The sequence below is a fragment of the Lepidochelys kempii genome, chromosome 1 (assembly GCF_965140285.1).
Source record: "Lepidochelys kempii isolate rLepKem1 chromosome 1, rLepKem1.hap1, whole genome shotgun sequence".
Classification (NCBI taxonomy): Eukaryota; Metazoa; Chordata; order Testudines; family Cheloniidae; genus Lepidochelys; species Lepidochelys kempii.
Genome location: NC_136380.1, coordinates 279235183 through 279253612, shown reverse-complemented (window position 1 = coordinate 279253612; position 18430 = coordinate 279235183). Strand labels below are relative to the sequence as shown.

At 39.9% G+C, this 18430-nt stretch overlaps 1 protein-coding gene across 6 annotated transcripts in view; it reads right to left on the bottom strand.

Annotated features, from left to right (window-relative positions):
* PPFIA2 (PPFI scaffold protein A2) overlaps positions 1 to 18430 on the bottom strand; it is a 619889-nt gene that overhangs the window by 115803 nt on the left and 485656 nt on the right. For all 6 annotated transcript variants that reach the window (XM_073327625.1, XM_073327626.1, XM_073327628.1 and 3 more), the window contains 3 exons: positions 14255 to 14476; positions 7280 to 7426; positions 4058 to 4192 (listed from right to left, as the gene is read on the bottom strand). In XM_073327625.1, the coding sequence (XP_073183726.1) occupies positions 4058 to 4192; positions 7280 to 7426; positions 14255 to 14476 (504 nt within the window). The remainder of the gene's footprint in view (positions 1 to 4057; positions 4193 to 7279; positions 7427 to 14254; positions 14477 to 18430) is intronic.

The following is an 18430-nucleotide window of genomic DNA, read 5'->3' as shown; positions in this document are numbered from 1 at the left end:
AGTAGGGGCATTGCCAGCAGATCGAGGGACGTGATCGTTCCCCTCGATTCGCCATTGGTGAGGCCTCATCTGGAGTATTGTGTCCAGTTTTGGGCCCCACACTACAAGAAGGATGTGGAAAAATTGGAAAGAGTCCAGCAGAGGGCAACAAAAATGATTAGGGGACTGGAACACATGACTTATGAGGAGAGGCTGAGGGAACTGGGGATGTTTAGTCTATGGAAGAGAAGAATGAGGGGGGATTTGATAGCTGCTTTCAACTACCTGAAAGGGGTTCCAAAGAGAATGGCTCTAGACTGTTCTCAGTAGTAGCAGATGACAGAACAAGGAGTAATGGTTTCAAGTTGCAGTGGGGGTGATTTAGGTTGGATATTAGGAAAATCTTTTTCACTAGGAGGGTGGTGAAACACTGGAATGTGTTACCTAGGGAGGTGGTGGAATCTCCTTCCTTAGAAGTTTTTAAGGTCAGGCTTGACAAAGCCCTGGCTGGGATGATTTAATTGGGGATTGGTCCTGCTTTGAGCAGGGGGTTGGACTAGATGACCTCCTGAGGTCCCTTCCAACCCTGATATTCTATGATTCTATGATTCACCAACCAAACACCCAGGAAAGAATTCTCTGTAGTAACTCAGATCCCACCCTGTCTAACATCCCATCACAGGCCATTGGGCATATTTACCGCTAATAGTCAAGGATCAATTAACTGCCAAAATTAGGCTATCCCACATACCATCCCCTCCATAAACTTATCGAGCTTAGTCTTGAAGCCAGATAAGTCTTTTGCCCCCACTGCTCCCCTTGGAAGGCTGTTCCAGAACTTCACTCCTCTGATGGTTAGAAATCTTTGCCTAATTTCAAGTCTAAACTTCCTGCTAGCCAGTTTATATCCATTTATTCTTGTGTCCACATTGGTACTGAGCTTAAATAATTCCTCTCCCTCCCTGGTATTTATCCCTCTGATATATTTATAGAGAGCAATGATATCTCTTCCTATTACTTATAATATAGGAGGAGGAGGAAGGAAAAAAAGAATGAAAAATGTGGGGGTGGGGGAGATAAGAGAGAATGTTCTTTTTCTTGGCTGGGTCCTTACGGGGGAGGGCGGAGGGCAAAAATGAAGCTGTGCACAGGGCTCCACTAACTCTAAATCCACCACTGCCCTGGGCACCTATTCCTGTGATCTATCTTGATATCTGCCTGCACTCTGACCCCTGGCCAGTAGTGGACTATCAATCTGACTTTGCTCATCATCCTACTTGCAGCTTACCGGCCTGCAATTTCTCCAACTTCATGCATTGCCAGTGTTCGATACAACAGAATGATGGCCACTATCAAGCCCCTGGAACAGTGAAACTCTTATTTAGATTACTTAGTCCAAATATCTTTGAAGAGTTTCTCTCTGGACAAAAAACTTGGATGAAGGCCATTTTGGATGAAACGTCCATTCTGTTCATGGTCCTCTAATCACACCAAATAAAAAATTGTGAAAAAGGCACACAAAAATGTATGTCTTAGTATGTTTATGATCAGAATAATGACTATATTGTACTGAAGTATACTGAATATCCTGCATGACTGAGATGAGATATTCTTCTCACAACATTAAGTGTTCGTTCAGGAAAAAAAATGGTAGCAACAAAAGACATGCTTGAGGATGAAGAAAAACTACTGATGCCTAAAATACTGGAGAATTTATAAAAGAAAATTTCATCTTAAATATAAAGCAATATTCTGCTAAGGGCATTAAAATGTCAGGTCATCTGCCGAATAAATCACAGGTGGAAAACTTAAAGTGGAGAAGGGTGCCTCGGTCACGTGCACCATAATTTTTACAAAATGCTGTAACGTTTGTTCGTTATTTTACACAGCTTCCTTTTGAATCTTCTTTTTTTCCAGCATTTCCCAGTTCCCTTTCAGATTCCCAAACCATATGCCTAAAGTGGACAGCACAAAATCTTGATTATTGAATACTGATTTTGTCTTAATGAGGTAAAAGAAATTGTATTCTATTTCCTTCTTGACTAAATTACACAATGGTCAGGGTAACCCTATAAGCCACCCAGGCACTGAATCATAGAATCATAGAATATTAGGGTTGGAAGGGACCTCAGGAGGTCATCTAGTCCAACCCCCTGCTCAAAGCAGGACCGATCCCCAACTAAATCATCCCAGCCAGGGCTTTGTCAAGCCTGACCTTAAAAACTTCTAAGGAAGGAGATTCCACCACCTCCCTAAGTAACGCATTCCAGTGTTTCACCACCCTCCTAGTGAAAAAGTTTTTCCTAATATCCAACCTAAATCTCCCCCACTGCAACTTGAGACCATTACTCCTTGTTCTGTCATCTGCCACCACTGAGAACAGTCTAGAGCCATCCTCTTTGGAACCCCCTTTCAGGTAGTTGAAAGCAGCTATTAAATCCCCCCTCATTCTTCTCTTCCGTAGACTAAACATCCCCAGTTCCCTCAGCCTCTCCTCATAACTCATGTGTTCCAGTCCCCTAATCATTTTTGTTGCCCTCTGCTGGACTCTTTCCAATTTTTCCACATCCTTCTTGTAGTGTGGGGCCCAAAACTGGACACAATACTCCAGATGAGGCCTCACCAATGGCGAATCGAGGGGAACGATCACGTCCCTCGATCTGCTGGCAATGCCCCTACTTATACATCCCAAAATGCCATTGGCCTTCTTGGCAACAAGGGCACACTGTTAACTCATATCCAGCTTCTCGTCCACTGTAACCCCTAGGTCCTTTTCTGCAGAACTGCTGCCAAACCATTCGGTCCCTAGTCTGTAGCGGTGCATTGGATTCTCCCGTCCTAAGTGCAGGACTCTGCACTTGTCCTTGTTGAACTTCATCAGATTTCTTTTGGCCCAATCCTCCAATTTGTCTAGGTCCCTCTGTATCCTATCCCTACCCTCCAGCGTATCTACCTGTCCTGCCAGTTTAGTGTCATCTGCAAATTTGCTGAGGGTGCAATCCACACCATCCTCCAGATCATTTATGGAGATATTGAACAAAATCTGATAAAGACCCGATAAAAAGGGACAAATAAAAAGTCTTTTTTAGAATTCTGTTAAAATATGAAAATTAGTTGCCAAATAAAATTAGTACAGTGTTCTGTAGTGACAGAGAAAGGAAAATTCAAATAAACCAAAATGATGTGTAACATACTATGCTGTATGGAGTTTTTCATTTTCATCCGACTATAAATATGAAGGATTAAAGATTTTATGAGAATTACAACATGTCCTAATGAAGTTGAAAATACTTTGAATTACACTATAGCATTAACAGCATGCACATCTGCAAAATGTGGTAGAGAGCAATACATGAATTTTGCATAATTTAAAACATACTTTTGTCTTATTGTTTTTCTTCACGAAAGCTGTTGTACAATAAATTGTTAACAGAGAAACCAGACTGTCTTTGGTCCTTTTAGGGCTTTATATTTTTCCTTGTGATTTATCAATTGTAGTCCACAAAGAATCAATTAAAGAAAATCAATATTCAAGATGGCTTTGTTTATGTCACACACCACTAATCCCAAAAGCCAGTAAGAAAATTTTTGTAATTTTGTGTCATTTATTGTGGTGAAAATGATTATTGTGTCTCTCCTAATTAATGTGGTGTAAATAACATTATGGAAAAATGATTTACTAGCTTGATTTTTTTGAGTTAAAGGGGAAATGTTTATTTATTTGAAAGCTAAATGGGTTAACAAATTTGTTGGAAATCCATGACATCTTTTTAAATATAATGTAATCTAAAGTAAGAGTAGTTACTGCACCTGCCAATAAAGACTGTGCGAAATACAGTCAACGCATGTGATATATCAAATTATATCAATGGCATTAATAAAGCCAGGGTAATATTACTTATGTTACATAATTAACATTTGCTTACCGTGCATCTACACAGCATATTTTCCCCGCATTTCTTATGAGGTTGAAATGAAGTCCTTTTTTGTTATGGTTGTTGTAGGGAGGAATACAGAATGTATTAAACCAAAGTTAAACCAAACATTTCTGAAATGAACCTATTTCTCAGTGCAGTACCTTCGTCAGTGCTGCAATTCTCTGAGCCAGTTCAGCCTCCACTTCAGGCAAGGTCTCAGCCTTCCGCATTGTCTGTTGCAGCTTCTGTTCAGCGAGCTCAAGACGTTCTTGCAGCTGTCTGTTTTTTTCTTCCATCTGAAACCCAGAGATGAAAACAGAAAATATAAAAAGGTAGAATTAAGAAATGACTGCAATTATTGGGGGCCTTTCTGAAGCGGGCACTCCAACTGGGTTCAGACACAGATACTCTCCAGCTTGCAAGAGAGTTTGTGAAAAGGATTAATCCAAGTATGGAACTGTGTGGGCCTTTTACTCTATGACTGATATGAGGACTAAGGAGATCATATCAAGGCCAAGTAAAGAAGTTGCAATCTGTAAAGTATGAAGATGAAGAAACATTCCTTTCCCTCTGATCTGTGCGCTATAAGTGCCAGCCAAGGGAAAACAGACAGCGCTTGTGCCAGTAAAATCAGAGTTTTGAAAGTCACAGATACAAACATCGTCTCTACTGCAAAACTGAGAGCGTAAGAGACTGGGGAGAAATACATGTTTTAGAAGGATACATTTGCTAAAAAATTGTTGAAACAAATTGATGCCAATAACATACCACTAGTGTGATGATGAAATCAGCACTGGTTACGCATCCAAGGACATCTATTATTAGTTCCTGTCAGCTATTTGCTTAATGCTGCACAGTTAATTTTTTGTTGTGAATTTACAGTTAAATCTTGTTTTATGTAAATGGAATTACTGAACCTTTGATAATCAATGAAAGAGAAGTACAGAGAGGGGAAAAAAGGGTGGGCCTTTCAGTTTTCTTTTGATAAGTAGGGCATTTCCTGCCCTATGAAACATACAAAATGAATATGATTTCACTTAGTATTAATTGTCCCCTTCCAATGAATTTAGGGTGGGACTAACAAGAGCATGCTGTAAATATTGTAATCTTTTGTAGTGGTATTTTAATCCTCTGACTGGTAATAAGGTTTAAAATGTATTTTGTTGATGTTGCAATGCTGCAAATGTATTCTAAGCCTGCTTTTATGTAGCACAATTATCAGTACTTACTATTTTCTGTAGGCAATTTATGCATATTGTAAAACTACTTAAATTGCTAATAAAAAACTAACAGCTGATATAGGTATCTTGCGCTTTCATCTATTGTTGTTACGGTTAAAGAGGAAAATTAATGACAGTCTTCAAGCAACTTTCAAAATAGAACCCAAAAAGTTTTTGTTTTGATCTTTTCATTCTCATTAATTAACATAAATATTTTTATTTTAATGGGGTTTCACTCAATTAGAGGACAATTTAGTTATCAAGGTATTCTCAAAGTGCCTTATGATGGGGGGAGCTCTTTTTTTTCTTTTGCATTATATACTGTTTACGGATAAGACATTTGAAAAATTAAAGAATAAACCTTTGTTGTCTATTAACGGAGAGAAAGAAACTCACTTCTCCAAAATTTAAACAATATACATGGTTCTGCATTACAGTTTTCTATCCATATTGTAATCCTTACCTGAAACTATAAGCAATGTCCTCCATTCACCTGATCCATTGGTCAGACAAAGGACTTGATTCTCTGTTGCCCTATGGCCTGTTTATAGCACTACGGCTGTGTAAATGTGCCTTAAAGGTAGCAGATCTCTCTTGTACCTCATTTCCCACCCTAGCATGGCTAGTTGAATAGTTCTGGGAGAGAGATAGCTCAGTGGTTTGAGCATTGGCCTGCTAAACCCAGGGTAGTGAGTTCAATCCTTGAGGGGGCCATTTAGGGATCTGGAGCAAAAATTGGGGATTGGCCATGCTTCAAGCAGGGGGTTGGACTAGATGATCTCCTGAGGTCCCTTCCAACCCTAACCCTCTGTGATTCTAAGCCAGCCACCATTACAGAATCTGATGTGCTGGGAATTCCCAGGAGAACAAGGGTTGGGGCAGAGCTTCACTGCACCAACTGACTTTCATCTGCTGAAGCATATGTAAGAGCAACTCTGAGGCTGCTCTAATTTATACTGGAAGGCAATGCCATTTTTGCCCCCACCCCTTCCCAACCACCCTATGCAGTGTGTATTTCAGCCACAAAGGAGAATCAGAGCCAAAGTTTTGTTGTTTCACAAACTTAATCACAAATGACCTAGTTGGCACATAACTAGGATTATTCTGTCAAACTCAAATCACTTTGAGTTTGACAGAGTGTCAAACTCAAATCACTTTGAGTTTGACAGACTACAACTAGAAGCAATTTGAGGGTTCTGGTACTCAAAAGTACTTGTGCCCACTCTCCTGTATAGCACCTGATGACAACAAATATTGAAATATAATAATTAATAATGCCTCACAGCACCCCAGTGAGGTATCTACACAAATTTTACAGAAATTTAAATCCTGTGCCTGTGAGGTTAAAACCAACTAACTCAAGGTTGTACTGAGCCAGCGAAAGAATCAGGAATAGAACCTGTAAGTTCTGACTTCCAGTCTCCTGACTGAACTACTAGAAAACTTCCCTTCCTATAGGATAAACAAACCCTAAGGATTCTAAAAGCTTTTTTTTAGCTCTAGAATCCATAAATTTGAATAAGTTCTAAATGATGGGCTTTGGAGTCCCCTATTTCAACTGTGAACTTGAGGTTTTGCAACAATCGCAGAAAGAAAATATGACATAAAAGAAAACTATCTCATCCTTGTAAACCTTTTTAAAAAGAAGATACATGGATGACACAATTATCTGTGTAATTCATGCATTATTAAAATATTTTCATTTATTAAAACCCATTTTCTGCAAATGACCAGTATTTGGTGGAATAATCTTTCTTTTAAAATATATCATTTTTATTCACATTTATGTGACCAATGATATCCAAGTAAACATGGGGAACAAACTGATCATTGTTTGCTTAGCTCATGTGATTTGATGTGCACTGGTGCAGACACCACAGGGATACATAACTCAGCACAGATACCTCACAGAGCTGAGTGGACAAATTGGAGCTGAGTGGACAATATATTTATGATTCTGGTAGCTAATGTGAACCTTACAGACTTTGACCTGACTGATTTTCTTAAAGGCAATTTTGTCCATGCTCTGTTATGGTTGATTTAGAATGAGAAACTTGGCCTACTTTAATAGAAACCTCCTACCACAACTTCAGGACTCATTTTTTTTTTCTTTCATGTTAACTTTAAATCTGCATGAAGAGAGCTGCTCCGCAGATACTGAACCTGACGCAAAATGGCCTCCTTATTTGCCAGTTCATTTTCCAGTTTATCATTCATGTCATGTATGGAGGTGGATTCCCTCTGTGCACTGAGATACCGCTTCTCAAGGGTAGTGATTCTTTCTTCCATATCTTCTTTCTGTGCCATAGCCTAAAATGAAAAAAAACACATGTATTTCAAATGTCATTTAGTTTAGATGTCTGCTTAATGTTCATGTTAACAGTAGACAGAGCTGCAAAAAATATGCAGAGGAAGTGATTTTCCAATTTTCTGTAGGGAGCATTTTTTCCCCTATGGATTAATATGTCTTCATATAAATAAACCACCTAAAAATGTCTATAGCAGAATTTAATGCCACCCAATAACATAGTTAAATATATAGTTCAGAAAAACATTCAGGGAAAACTGAAGATTTCTCAACTTGTCTTTTTTTTCCTAGTTATCTGTATTTTGGTATGTGTGATACATATAACAAAGAACCCAACATCAGCTTGCTTACTTTTTAAATAACTGCTGACATGAAGACAAAGGAAAAGAATCCACTTCATACATCAAATCTTAACATCTATAGCAGTACTATAAAAGTTATATGCCGCTGATCAAGAAAGCTTATGTGCTTTAATATATTGTAAATCTATTACAAGAGGAGGTGATAAAGGCCAATACGGAAATCCAGAGCACCGGGATCCAGAACTGGCTAACTTGACTCACTGTGAATCCAAACCCTTTCCTACTGTGAGTATTTAGTGTTATCAATCAAACCTAATTCTTTAATTTGCCAGGAGAAGAGTGTGGGTGGGAGGTCAGAAATACTAAGGCTGCATGAACCCTTCAGAATCAGTAGAGATATTGTTTGGAAATGGAGTCCTGTAGATTAAGTTCATAAAGGCTGGCATTGAGCTAATCCCTGCATATTTACATGAAGGTTTGAGTTGAATGAATTCAAATCTCCAAATGGAACCTCATTTCTTCTATAGTCAAGCTCTTTCTACCACGAGACACATCTCCCACCCACAGGCTTGTCTCCTTGTCTCCTCTCTGATGTATACAGAGAAAGGGAAGGTAGGGAATATACCATCCCAGTGAGCCTCCCACAATCAGAGTCCAGCAGAAGGGGCCTGGAGCCAGGACTACAACAATTTCCTTGGGGGGGGCACTCCTAAAAAGGTCTTCTGAAAGACAGGCTGCAGCCCACACATACCAAACAACTGCGATTATTGAAAAAAAAGAGAGGTGTGATTGAGTACAAGGAATGAGAAACATGCCACAAACCCTAACATGCAGTTACAAGAAAACCTCAGGATCTGTGTAGCTATTGTTCTGTAACCACAGTGATTAAGGTAGACTCATCTCCTGTACTCAGTAAAGCCAATGACTGGTAGCTAAACCAGGATGTTTGCTATTTCAGCTGCTTTCTGATGCATGTACTGTAAAATCTTTGGGACATGGACTATAACTTACTGTATTATACAGTGCCTAGCACAATGGAGCGCTGACCCTGGCTAAGGCATCTAGGTGAAACTGCAATGTAAGTGAAATAATAACTGAATAAACAAATAAATAAATAATACAGTACACTCCCGTTTATCCAAAACCCTATTATCCAGACCTCTGCATTATCTGAATTCCTTCCTTGTCCCCGGAGCACAGACTGCTGGCCAAGACTCTGCTCTGCCCCACCAGGCCTGCAGCGTCCCACCAGCACCTTGCGTCTGCTGAGATCAGGTGTCACTGGCCCTGCAGCAGCCCTAGGAGCCCTCTGCAGTCCCGCTGTCACAAGAGAGAGAGTGAGTGGGCAGAGCAGAGACTCCTGGACAGGTCTGCGAGGAGGAGGATGAGCCCCCCGGCAGCAGGGACGGCCATCCTACCAATTGAACGGCTCCCACCCTCTTGATTATTGGAACAAAATCAGCGTGCCCCCCCCCATGCTATTCAGAAAGTCGGGAGTAGACTGTACTCTTGCGAAGATCCTTTCAGGTTTGAATAGGCAGTAGTCTGTAGCAGGTGACTTCCTTAAAGAGCCATTTGGGTGGAGAAAAAATAGCCTCTGATGCTCCTCCTCAAAGATGGGGAAGTGTGGAGGGGACATAGAAAGGAGTCAGGACTAGAGCTGACTAGAAGATGACAATTCCATTTTGTGGCAAATTTTGTGGTTTTGAAATTTGTTTTTGTTCTGCATTTGGGTGTGTATGTGGGTGGCCATTAGGGAACCAGCATGGGATGTGGGAGTGACAAGTTGAAGTCCCTTCTCTGCCTGAGTGGGAATGGAAAACTCTGCTGTAAATTAGGTAGAAGAGAGTTTTAATCTCAGATTGCTTTGAATGAGGGAGCCTTGAAACTGGGTCGCCCACATCGTGGGCCAGCACCCTAGCCATTGCTCTAGCTCATTTCATGCAAGGTTTTGACTTTGACAAAACATCATATTTCACCAAAATTTAATTTAGTTGTAAATATAGTTGTTGTACCATGAACTGTTTTTCTGATTCAAACATTTTGACCAACTCTAACAGGGCTATTGTGTTTGCCAGGAATATCCTGGGGAGACAAAGGGACCTGTTGTGGGCAACCCAGTTAGGGCAGAAGACTCAGATGTCAACAATTCTGATTTTATTGATATCTTTGTGATATTTGTTCTTTTCCTCAAGTCCCAGCTACTGCAGTTGTGTAAATACTTGAGAATCTGAAGGTTTTTTTAAAAAATAAGTTTCTAGTCCTTATGTTTGCTGAGAAAAACATGAAAATATGAAGCATAAAAGCAGGGAAAAACAAGACGACAAATAAAAAGAACGAAGCTGTACAAAATTTTTTTAAAATACCATGATTTCTAAGTCAGTCTGATGATTTTGGGGAGGCTGACTCAAGAGTTTTAAATGCTCAGGGTTGGCAATACTGGAAGAGAAGCCTTGCAAGAAGGAAAAAGCTGCTGCTGAAATAATTTTCCCTGCAGGTTCACTGGGATGTTGCCCGCTCATGCCAACCCTCACACTGAGCACTTCTTTAAGGCACCTCCGACAGCTGCTTCCTTTCTCTTACTACCCACTGACAACTGATGGCATTTTCGAAGCAAAGCATAAAGGGGCCTGTGAAGAGATTGCTTTCTTGTCATCTAAAGAGAGGAGCAAACGGATAATACAGGGTGAGAAGGGCAATGCTGATGCAGGAAGTAGTGGGATAGAGTAATAATGTTCCACATTTTGTATTTCAAAACAGTTATTCCCTTTGAAGCAAAATATGTTGACCACTAAAGAGTGGAATCCCTTGATATTTGGTTTTGCCTTTTATTCATTGGCTTCACTGATTCACATAACAGAACTGATTTTCAAGCTGCAGGTACAACGTCTACATTTATGCTAGATGTTCAAAAGTCAAAAAGAAACAGCTTCTCTCTATCAACTATGAATGCTAAAACAGTTTCTATAAATACTCACAGTAAACAGCAATCAGAAAAGGAAGGAAACAATAGAAAGGTTCAATTATATCACAGGTAGAAGGCCTGTGTATACCTTGGATACACTAAAATGAAATATATATATATATATGTTCCAGTAGTTTTCTTACATACTGACTTGAAGTATAAAAAATCCTGTAATTTACAGTGAATGGGAAAATGTCTCTCAAACCACATGGCTCTTATCTCTCTTGGTTATGCCAATAGTGAATTCACCAGCATGAGATGCAAGATTTTCCAATAAGAAACTTCCAGATGTAGCACTTTTTAATTTTTTCTTCGGATTGTGACTGCGTTACCTGTATCTTATTATTATTTATTATTAATTATTATTATTATTACTTATACTACAGTCGTGCCTAGGAGCCCTAATCACAGACCAAGAACCCAAAGAACAAAGGGACAGCCTTGAGACAGAAGACAACAGATGGATACAGACAGATAGATGGGGAGTACAAGGAAACAATGAAACAACACTTGTCAGAATGATAAGCTGTGGTCACAGAACATCAGCAGCCTGATGGTTGACAAATATTTTGTAGGCATCATGGCAAAGAAAAGTGTTAAGGAACGATTTCAAGGAGGATAATGAGATAGCTTTGTGGATGTTTACGGGGAGCTCCTCCTAAGCGTGGGGCATTATGGGAGCTGGGGTGAAAAAATTAAGAATTCTGTTTTAGCCATATTGAGTTTGAGCTGAGAGCTAGATGTCCAAAGGTGGAGCCCTATGGAACCCCACAGAAAGTTGAACAGGGGACATGAGAAGGATCCTCTGGAGGACATATTTAAGAAGCAATTAGAGAGGTACGAAGAGAACCTGAAGAGGACAGAATCATGGAAGCCACATGAGGACAAGAAGGAGAGCATGATTGACTGTGTCAAAGTGGCTGATGTGTCAAGGAGGATGAGGATGGAGTACTGGTTCTAAGCTTTGACTAGGAAGCGGTCCATTAGAGACTCTGGTGAGAATAGTTTCTTACAATACATTGTTACTCACATTGTCATCGCAATGGATAAATGTTTACAAGAATTATTTACACAAAATCCCCAAATTAAAGCATTATCAAGGTTGCAAAGTCAGACACTCAAAAGCTAGGAAATGACAGAATTCAGGTTGCATATACAACCTCCATTTGCTTCCCCCCGATTTTTTGTGTGTATGCATAATAATTAGGGCTCCATGTCTGACACAAAGGTCACGGAAGTCATGGATTCCGTGACTTTCCACGACCTTCGTGACTTCTGCAGTGGCCAATGTGGCTGACCCCAGGGATGCATCTGAAGAAGTGGTTTTTTAACCACAAAAGCTTATGCCCAAATAAATCTGTTAAGTCTTTAAGGTGCCACCGGACTCCTTGTTGTTTTTATGGATACAGACTAACATGGCTACCCCCGATATATGATAATTGCATCAGTAAACAGAGTATCGGGGATCTAAATGGTCAAATTCTGAAGCTCTTAGCAATGTTTTATTCAGGCCTTACTCAGGCAAAATTCCCTCTGAGGTTAATGAGAGTTTTGGCCTGACTAAGGACGGAGTCAAAATGAGTAAACACTTTAGGATTTGGCCCAATATGTTACTCAATCAGAGGAGTACAATGGTGACATACAACAGATTCTGTGCTACTGTGAAACGACAGAAACATTTTAACATGTTACCTTGGAGTTCATCTCTCCCTATTTCAAAGTGAAATGGCGAGCCACAAATACGATGAACTACCCAGAAAATGACTAACTGTACAGAATTAACATGTATGAATCAGGAATAAAAAATAAGTCCTAAATACACTGATAAGTTGTGGTATAGTCTCCTCTCAATGCAATATATATATATAACTGGAAGATTATGCAATATATAATTAATATGCAATACGCATAATTATTGGAAGACTAAGGGTGAAATCTTGACCCCGTTAAAGTCAATGGGGGTTTGCCATTGATTTCTGTTTGGTCAGGATTTCATTTTAAGGTTTCTATTAGACTCAGAAATATATGTCAATGAATTTCACTGCCTGCAGAGAATTGTTTTAGCTTCAAAATCTTGTCTAGTTTTTAGAAGCATTTAAATGTTGATGCATTATCTTGGCACATTGAGATTACTTATTAATAAATATATTCTGCTACTCTTCATGTTGTGTATACTTTACTTTCTAAGTTGTCTCACTGAAATAAGTGGGATTACTTAAAGTGTAAGGTACTATGCAACCTAAGTAAAGGTGGCATAATCTGGACCTAAAACAAAGGTTAAACCAAACAACTAGAATATCCTTTTCTTGATTGTTAGAAGAAAATAAAGTTATATTTTTTTCTTACATAAATAATGAATTTAGTTAAAACATCTTTTGATATTTCTACTTTCCACATAGGTGGAAGAGAGGAAAGAACCCTTATCCTAAGTGTAACAAACCAGTCTACTCTATTTATCACTGCATACTTCAGTCACTGCATTGGAAAGTGTTTCTTCTGCTGTCCAATTAGATCACACAAGCAGTTACCTTTATATCTGTTTGGAAAAAATATATATTAGCAAAGTTGGCTTTTGATAGTTTAGTCCAATTTGATTCTATTTCTGTAAATTAATGTTTGGGTTTTGGAGTAAAAAGGACAGGCTGTAGGTTGAAGCATGTGTGTTTGAACATTGGCACATTGTTACAGCTAGAAAGGAAGCTGGCAGATGGGACTCAAGATGTCCAGAAGACCATGAATGTTTCACTGGAGAGGGGAGAAAGAAGTTGAGAAAGGGAATGTCAGAGAGCACAGATGAGGAAAGGAAGCAGTTGGGGACAAGGACATAGGGAGATATCAGAGTGGCATAATGAGACAATATAATTTCTTAAACTGTATAAAACATGTTTTAATTTGAGATTTTAATAGAGATTGAGAAACACAGAAAGGCTGTGTCATGGAGCTGGAGATGCAAAGGAGCAGTCTCTTGTATGAAGAGTGGCAAGAACATGTGGGGAAAGAGAGAGAAAAGGACTATGAGATAGGAAGAAAATTCCATGAAGGATTTTGAAAACAGAGAAAGCAATTTTGACAGATTCTGAATTGAATGGACAAACAGTTGTTTGTGCTTGAGGGTGGGAAGTAAAGTGATTTTTCCTTTTTGTATATTTTTAAGAAGATACGCAGCAGATTCAGTGCAAATCTGAGCCTGGAGACATGATATCATCTGGAAGGCTATAAAAGAGAGGGTCACAAATATATGAGGAGAGGAGATAAGGAGCAGGGGCGAATATTTCAGTGGCGGTGATGTCCGACATGTATGGGAATTTGTAGAGGAGGAAACATAGATTTATTGAGAGGAGACACACACTTCTGTTTTTGTGAATGATATTTTGTAAAAAGATTTGTAATAATTTTGGGTGCTTTTTGTTTTTTAAAGATTAAACTTTGTGTAACATACTTCCAAGATTTCTGTCAGTGCTAATCTTGATTGCCATGTTGAGTTACCCAGCTTGGCTCACGTCAAATACCCTATGCACAGCTTGTTGAAAAGTTTGAGGTGAACGTGTGGTGAACCATCTTACCTCTCTAATGTCCCTTTGATATTTACTGTTCATTTCTTCTGTTTTAATTAGATCCTTCCTGGCAGTCTCTGCTTCCTGCTCTACCTCCCCCACTCGGGAAGATAGTGCAGCCAAACGTTCCTTCATTTGTGCCATTTCATAATTTTGCTTTTCGAGCAGTTCCTGTAGTTCCACAACTTGACTGGCTTCATCGTTTGAGTCTATAGAGCCATTTGATAGGCGCTGCAGGGAGAGAAACAACAGTATTCATCCATTATTTATCATATAATGTAGAAACTGCCTGAAGCATTTTTTAAACAAATCTGTCAGCAATTAAAAGACAAAATATTACAGGCATTTTAAGTGTAAATAACATGAGATTCAGGGATGCTAGTAAACAAAGGAAATAGAAGGTATGTGCCCTGTTAAACTGTGCATTAGTTGTGTTTTAGAGTAACTGGGTGTATAAATTGTGGTTATTTATGTACTGGGTCTTTTTAGAGGAAATTGGCGCTATTCAATAGAATTCAACCTTCAGAGCAAGGAATCTCCATCAGGAGAGATGGAATGTTAAGACTTTAGTCTTGTATATACAAATGATAAGGGAAGAAACGTAAACATGAACGATCAACTGTGTTTGGCATTGACACCTGAAGGACATGTGGAACTTCAGATCTCTGAAGTCCCTGCCTCCCAACCCTCTACTCAGTCAGCCAGATCACATTGCTAAAATTCACCAGAGAGCACACAAAATCTGCAGATGCACAGCAGCCCTCCAACGGCCCGTTTGTCTGGACAACTGTAATGTTGAAAGTATGCACAGAACAAACAACAAGGCTCCACCCTGTATATAAAATTAATCAATGAAGTTTGGGATGGCTCCCAAGAATCATCTCCCTAATCTCCAACCCCTAACAGAATGGTATGCTTATGGTGGACAGATATCTATTATGTTTGGGTGGAGTTGAGAAATATCATTCTGCAGGCTGATTCTGCTACTTTTTGTCCTCTCTTGAAGTCTCACTCCCAGTGTCTCTTCCTCCTCAGTGTTCATCTTCCTTGAAGTCTCTATTCAGCATCTCTTTCCACCCCTCTACCCAGCTAGGGTTGGCTGCTTCATATTTCTGCAACCCAGCTTCAGTGGGAAGGGAAACAATGAAGTAGCTGCTAAGTGTCTCCACAAAGAGAAGTGGGGGAGAGAAACAGCTAATGGGTTGCTGCAAGTTGCTGGAGTTCAATAGAGCAGCGCTATAAAAGCCACTTTACATTGTCCCATGCTGTCCGAGTGGAGCACAGTGGTGTTGGTCTTCAAGGATGTTGTCCATTGTCCACTGAAGAGCCAAGTGTACACTACTGCATACATGGTGTATGTCTGGCTCTGCCCTGGATAGAATCCATACTTCTGCCCATTGCTGCTTCTGCATTACCAGCATCACTACATATTTATACAGTTGTGTCTATTTACAAATTCAAAGAAAATCACTTTGTTTAATGATTTTAATTATATTCTTGCTCAACTCAGCTATCAAATAAACCCAGACCATATAGTTATACTAAGACCATCTGCATTTCTGTGGATGACTGAATAAGATTATTTTACACTAAAGATTCATTAGATTAAAACAGCTCAGCTCCAAAATTACTTTCCTAGTGATTTGTGTAATGCTTAAACTGTATGTTAATTACTGAAACACAGTTGATCTACTTTGGGACACTACTGACTAATGACAATCGTAGAAGTTGAAAATCTTATTTCCATTTGATTTTGTTGGACAGAATGATTTTAATTACAGCGTTTGCATACGGTTACCATTCATATGCTGCAACCTGCATATGAAAATAAAAATACTACCTGGCCACAATGTTAAACACATTACCACTGTCTTTTGTTCCAGTGTATGAACTTTAAGTAATTTCTCCACTCATAGTTATTATAATGTTACTTTTAGGGCCTTATTTTTTATTCAGTAATTTCAGCAATTTTGACAGATGGAGTAAGTCATAGACAGATGGACAAACTTTATCATGTGTTTACCTTGCCATATTATTCCCTAAATGGATTCATATGAATTGAAGCTAAAATATAACTAAGCAACCATCTAATATGAAACATGAACACCATCCGGTCACTTGATTTACGTGACCAAAAACATAACAACTTCATCATCAGTAAACTTTAATTACTAACAAGTGTACATTCACCAGCAGTTTCTGTGAAAAATAATTGTGAAAGTGAAAAGAATAATTGCACCATTTTTCTTTGAGAGATTACAATAATTTTAAAAATAGAAATAAAGAAATCAATGATCTAAAAATGTTGAAGTAGATGACTAAGGGATAGATTTTTAAAGGTAGGTAAGTGCCTAAACCCCATTGATAACTCCCAGATATTTCATGGTTAAGTTGAGTCATCATCGTAAAAGGTTATATGTCTTGATCAAAACTGGCTTGCAAGATACTTTTTCCTGTTGTTCAGCTCTGGTAAGAATTTGCTGAATGCAGTTAGTCGAAAACCAACATATTCATGTTCTCTTTTATTTCAATAAGTTGACATTCAAAGAAACACATCTAGTGCCATTAATCATTGTTTTCTTTTAGAAACCACATGCAACACTGAAATAACAGGAATGGGTATTTACTTTCCCCTCTCACCATGCTACATGTTCTCCATCCCTCTGGTTCTCTCTCCACTATCATACAGACAACAAGAACAACAACAACAACACACACACATGGGGAGGAGGGTCTCTCTTGGCTAAAAATCAATACCTTTCTTAATACCAATATGAATAAATCATGTCTAGTTTGAGTGGTGTAACATGTACTTAGATCAGTTTTATGGCAGTTTCAATAAGGTATTTTTCATTAACTTGACCGTACAACTGGAATGTGTTAAAGGAACATTTTGATTGCTATGTACCAGTACATTTCAAGCCATCTGTCATTTACAAGAGACTTAGAACACACTGTAGTTTCACTCTGTCCCTCACCCAAAGGAGAGCAACATTTGGTTGTCAAGTCAACCAAGAGAAGAGAAGAGAGCCAATGACCAGTGACCAGATATTTTAGGACCTTTGTAGGGTTTGATCCAGCACCCATTGAAGTCAATGGAAGACTTCTGTCTTGGATCCCAGAACAAGTGAGTCAGACTTCTTAATATTTTTCTTCACTATTGGCTCAGATATGAAGATCCATAGGTCATTGTGGAGATGGGAGGAAACAGAATAGCAGAAGTGATGTTAGTAGAGATTAACAAAGGAAAGACTGAAAGCCAAACACAGAAACCAGGTGAAGTCTGAGGTGTGAGAGCAAAAGGAAACTGAGATCAAATCAAGAGAAGATAGGAGCTATGAGCTCAGAGGACATGATGAACATGATGAACATGAGACAGACAGACAGGCAAATAGGAGGTGCAAGGTAGGGAAAAATGGAAAGAGAGCCAAAAGAAATCTCCAAAGACCCTGTTTCCATCCTAAGCAGAGGTGCAGGTTCCAGGAAAGTTAATTTAAATAATATTTAAAAACAGCATTTCTCAAACTGAGGTAAGTAGATCCTTGGGGGTCCCCCAGTGTACTCCAGAGGGGCTGCGAGCCCCACTGATTAACTCCTTCCCCCCCCTACCTCATCTCCATCCTCCCCCTCCCTCCCAGTGCCTCCTTCACAACAGCTGTGCCCCAGCGGGAAGGAGATGCTGGGAGAGAGGGGGAGGAGTGGGGACCCTGGGTCTGCGCCAGTCCCAGAAGTGGTCAGCATGTTCCTGAGGCCGGGGGCAGGGCCGGAGGGTCTCCATGCGCTGCCCCAGGCCCAAGCGCCAACTCTGCAGCTCCCATTGGCTGCGAACTGCAGCCATTGGTCGAGAGCAGTGCACGGAGACCCCTGGCCCACTGCCTAGGAGCTGCTGCCAGAGGGATGTGCCGGTCACTTTTGGGAGCCGCCCAAGGTAGCGCCACCCCCCTCACCCTCTCCCGCACCCCAAACCCCAGCCCAGAGTCTGCACCCAAACTCCCTCTCAGAGCCCGCACCCCCTCCTGCACCCAAACTCCCTCCCACAGCTGCACCCCATCCTCCTGCCCCAGCCGTGAGCCCCCTCAAGCACCCAAAATCCCTCCAACACCCAAACTCCCAGCCCAGAGCCCTCACCCCACACCCCCTCCCACACCCAAATTCCCTCCCAGAACCCATACCTTTCACCCCCTC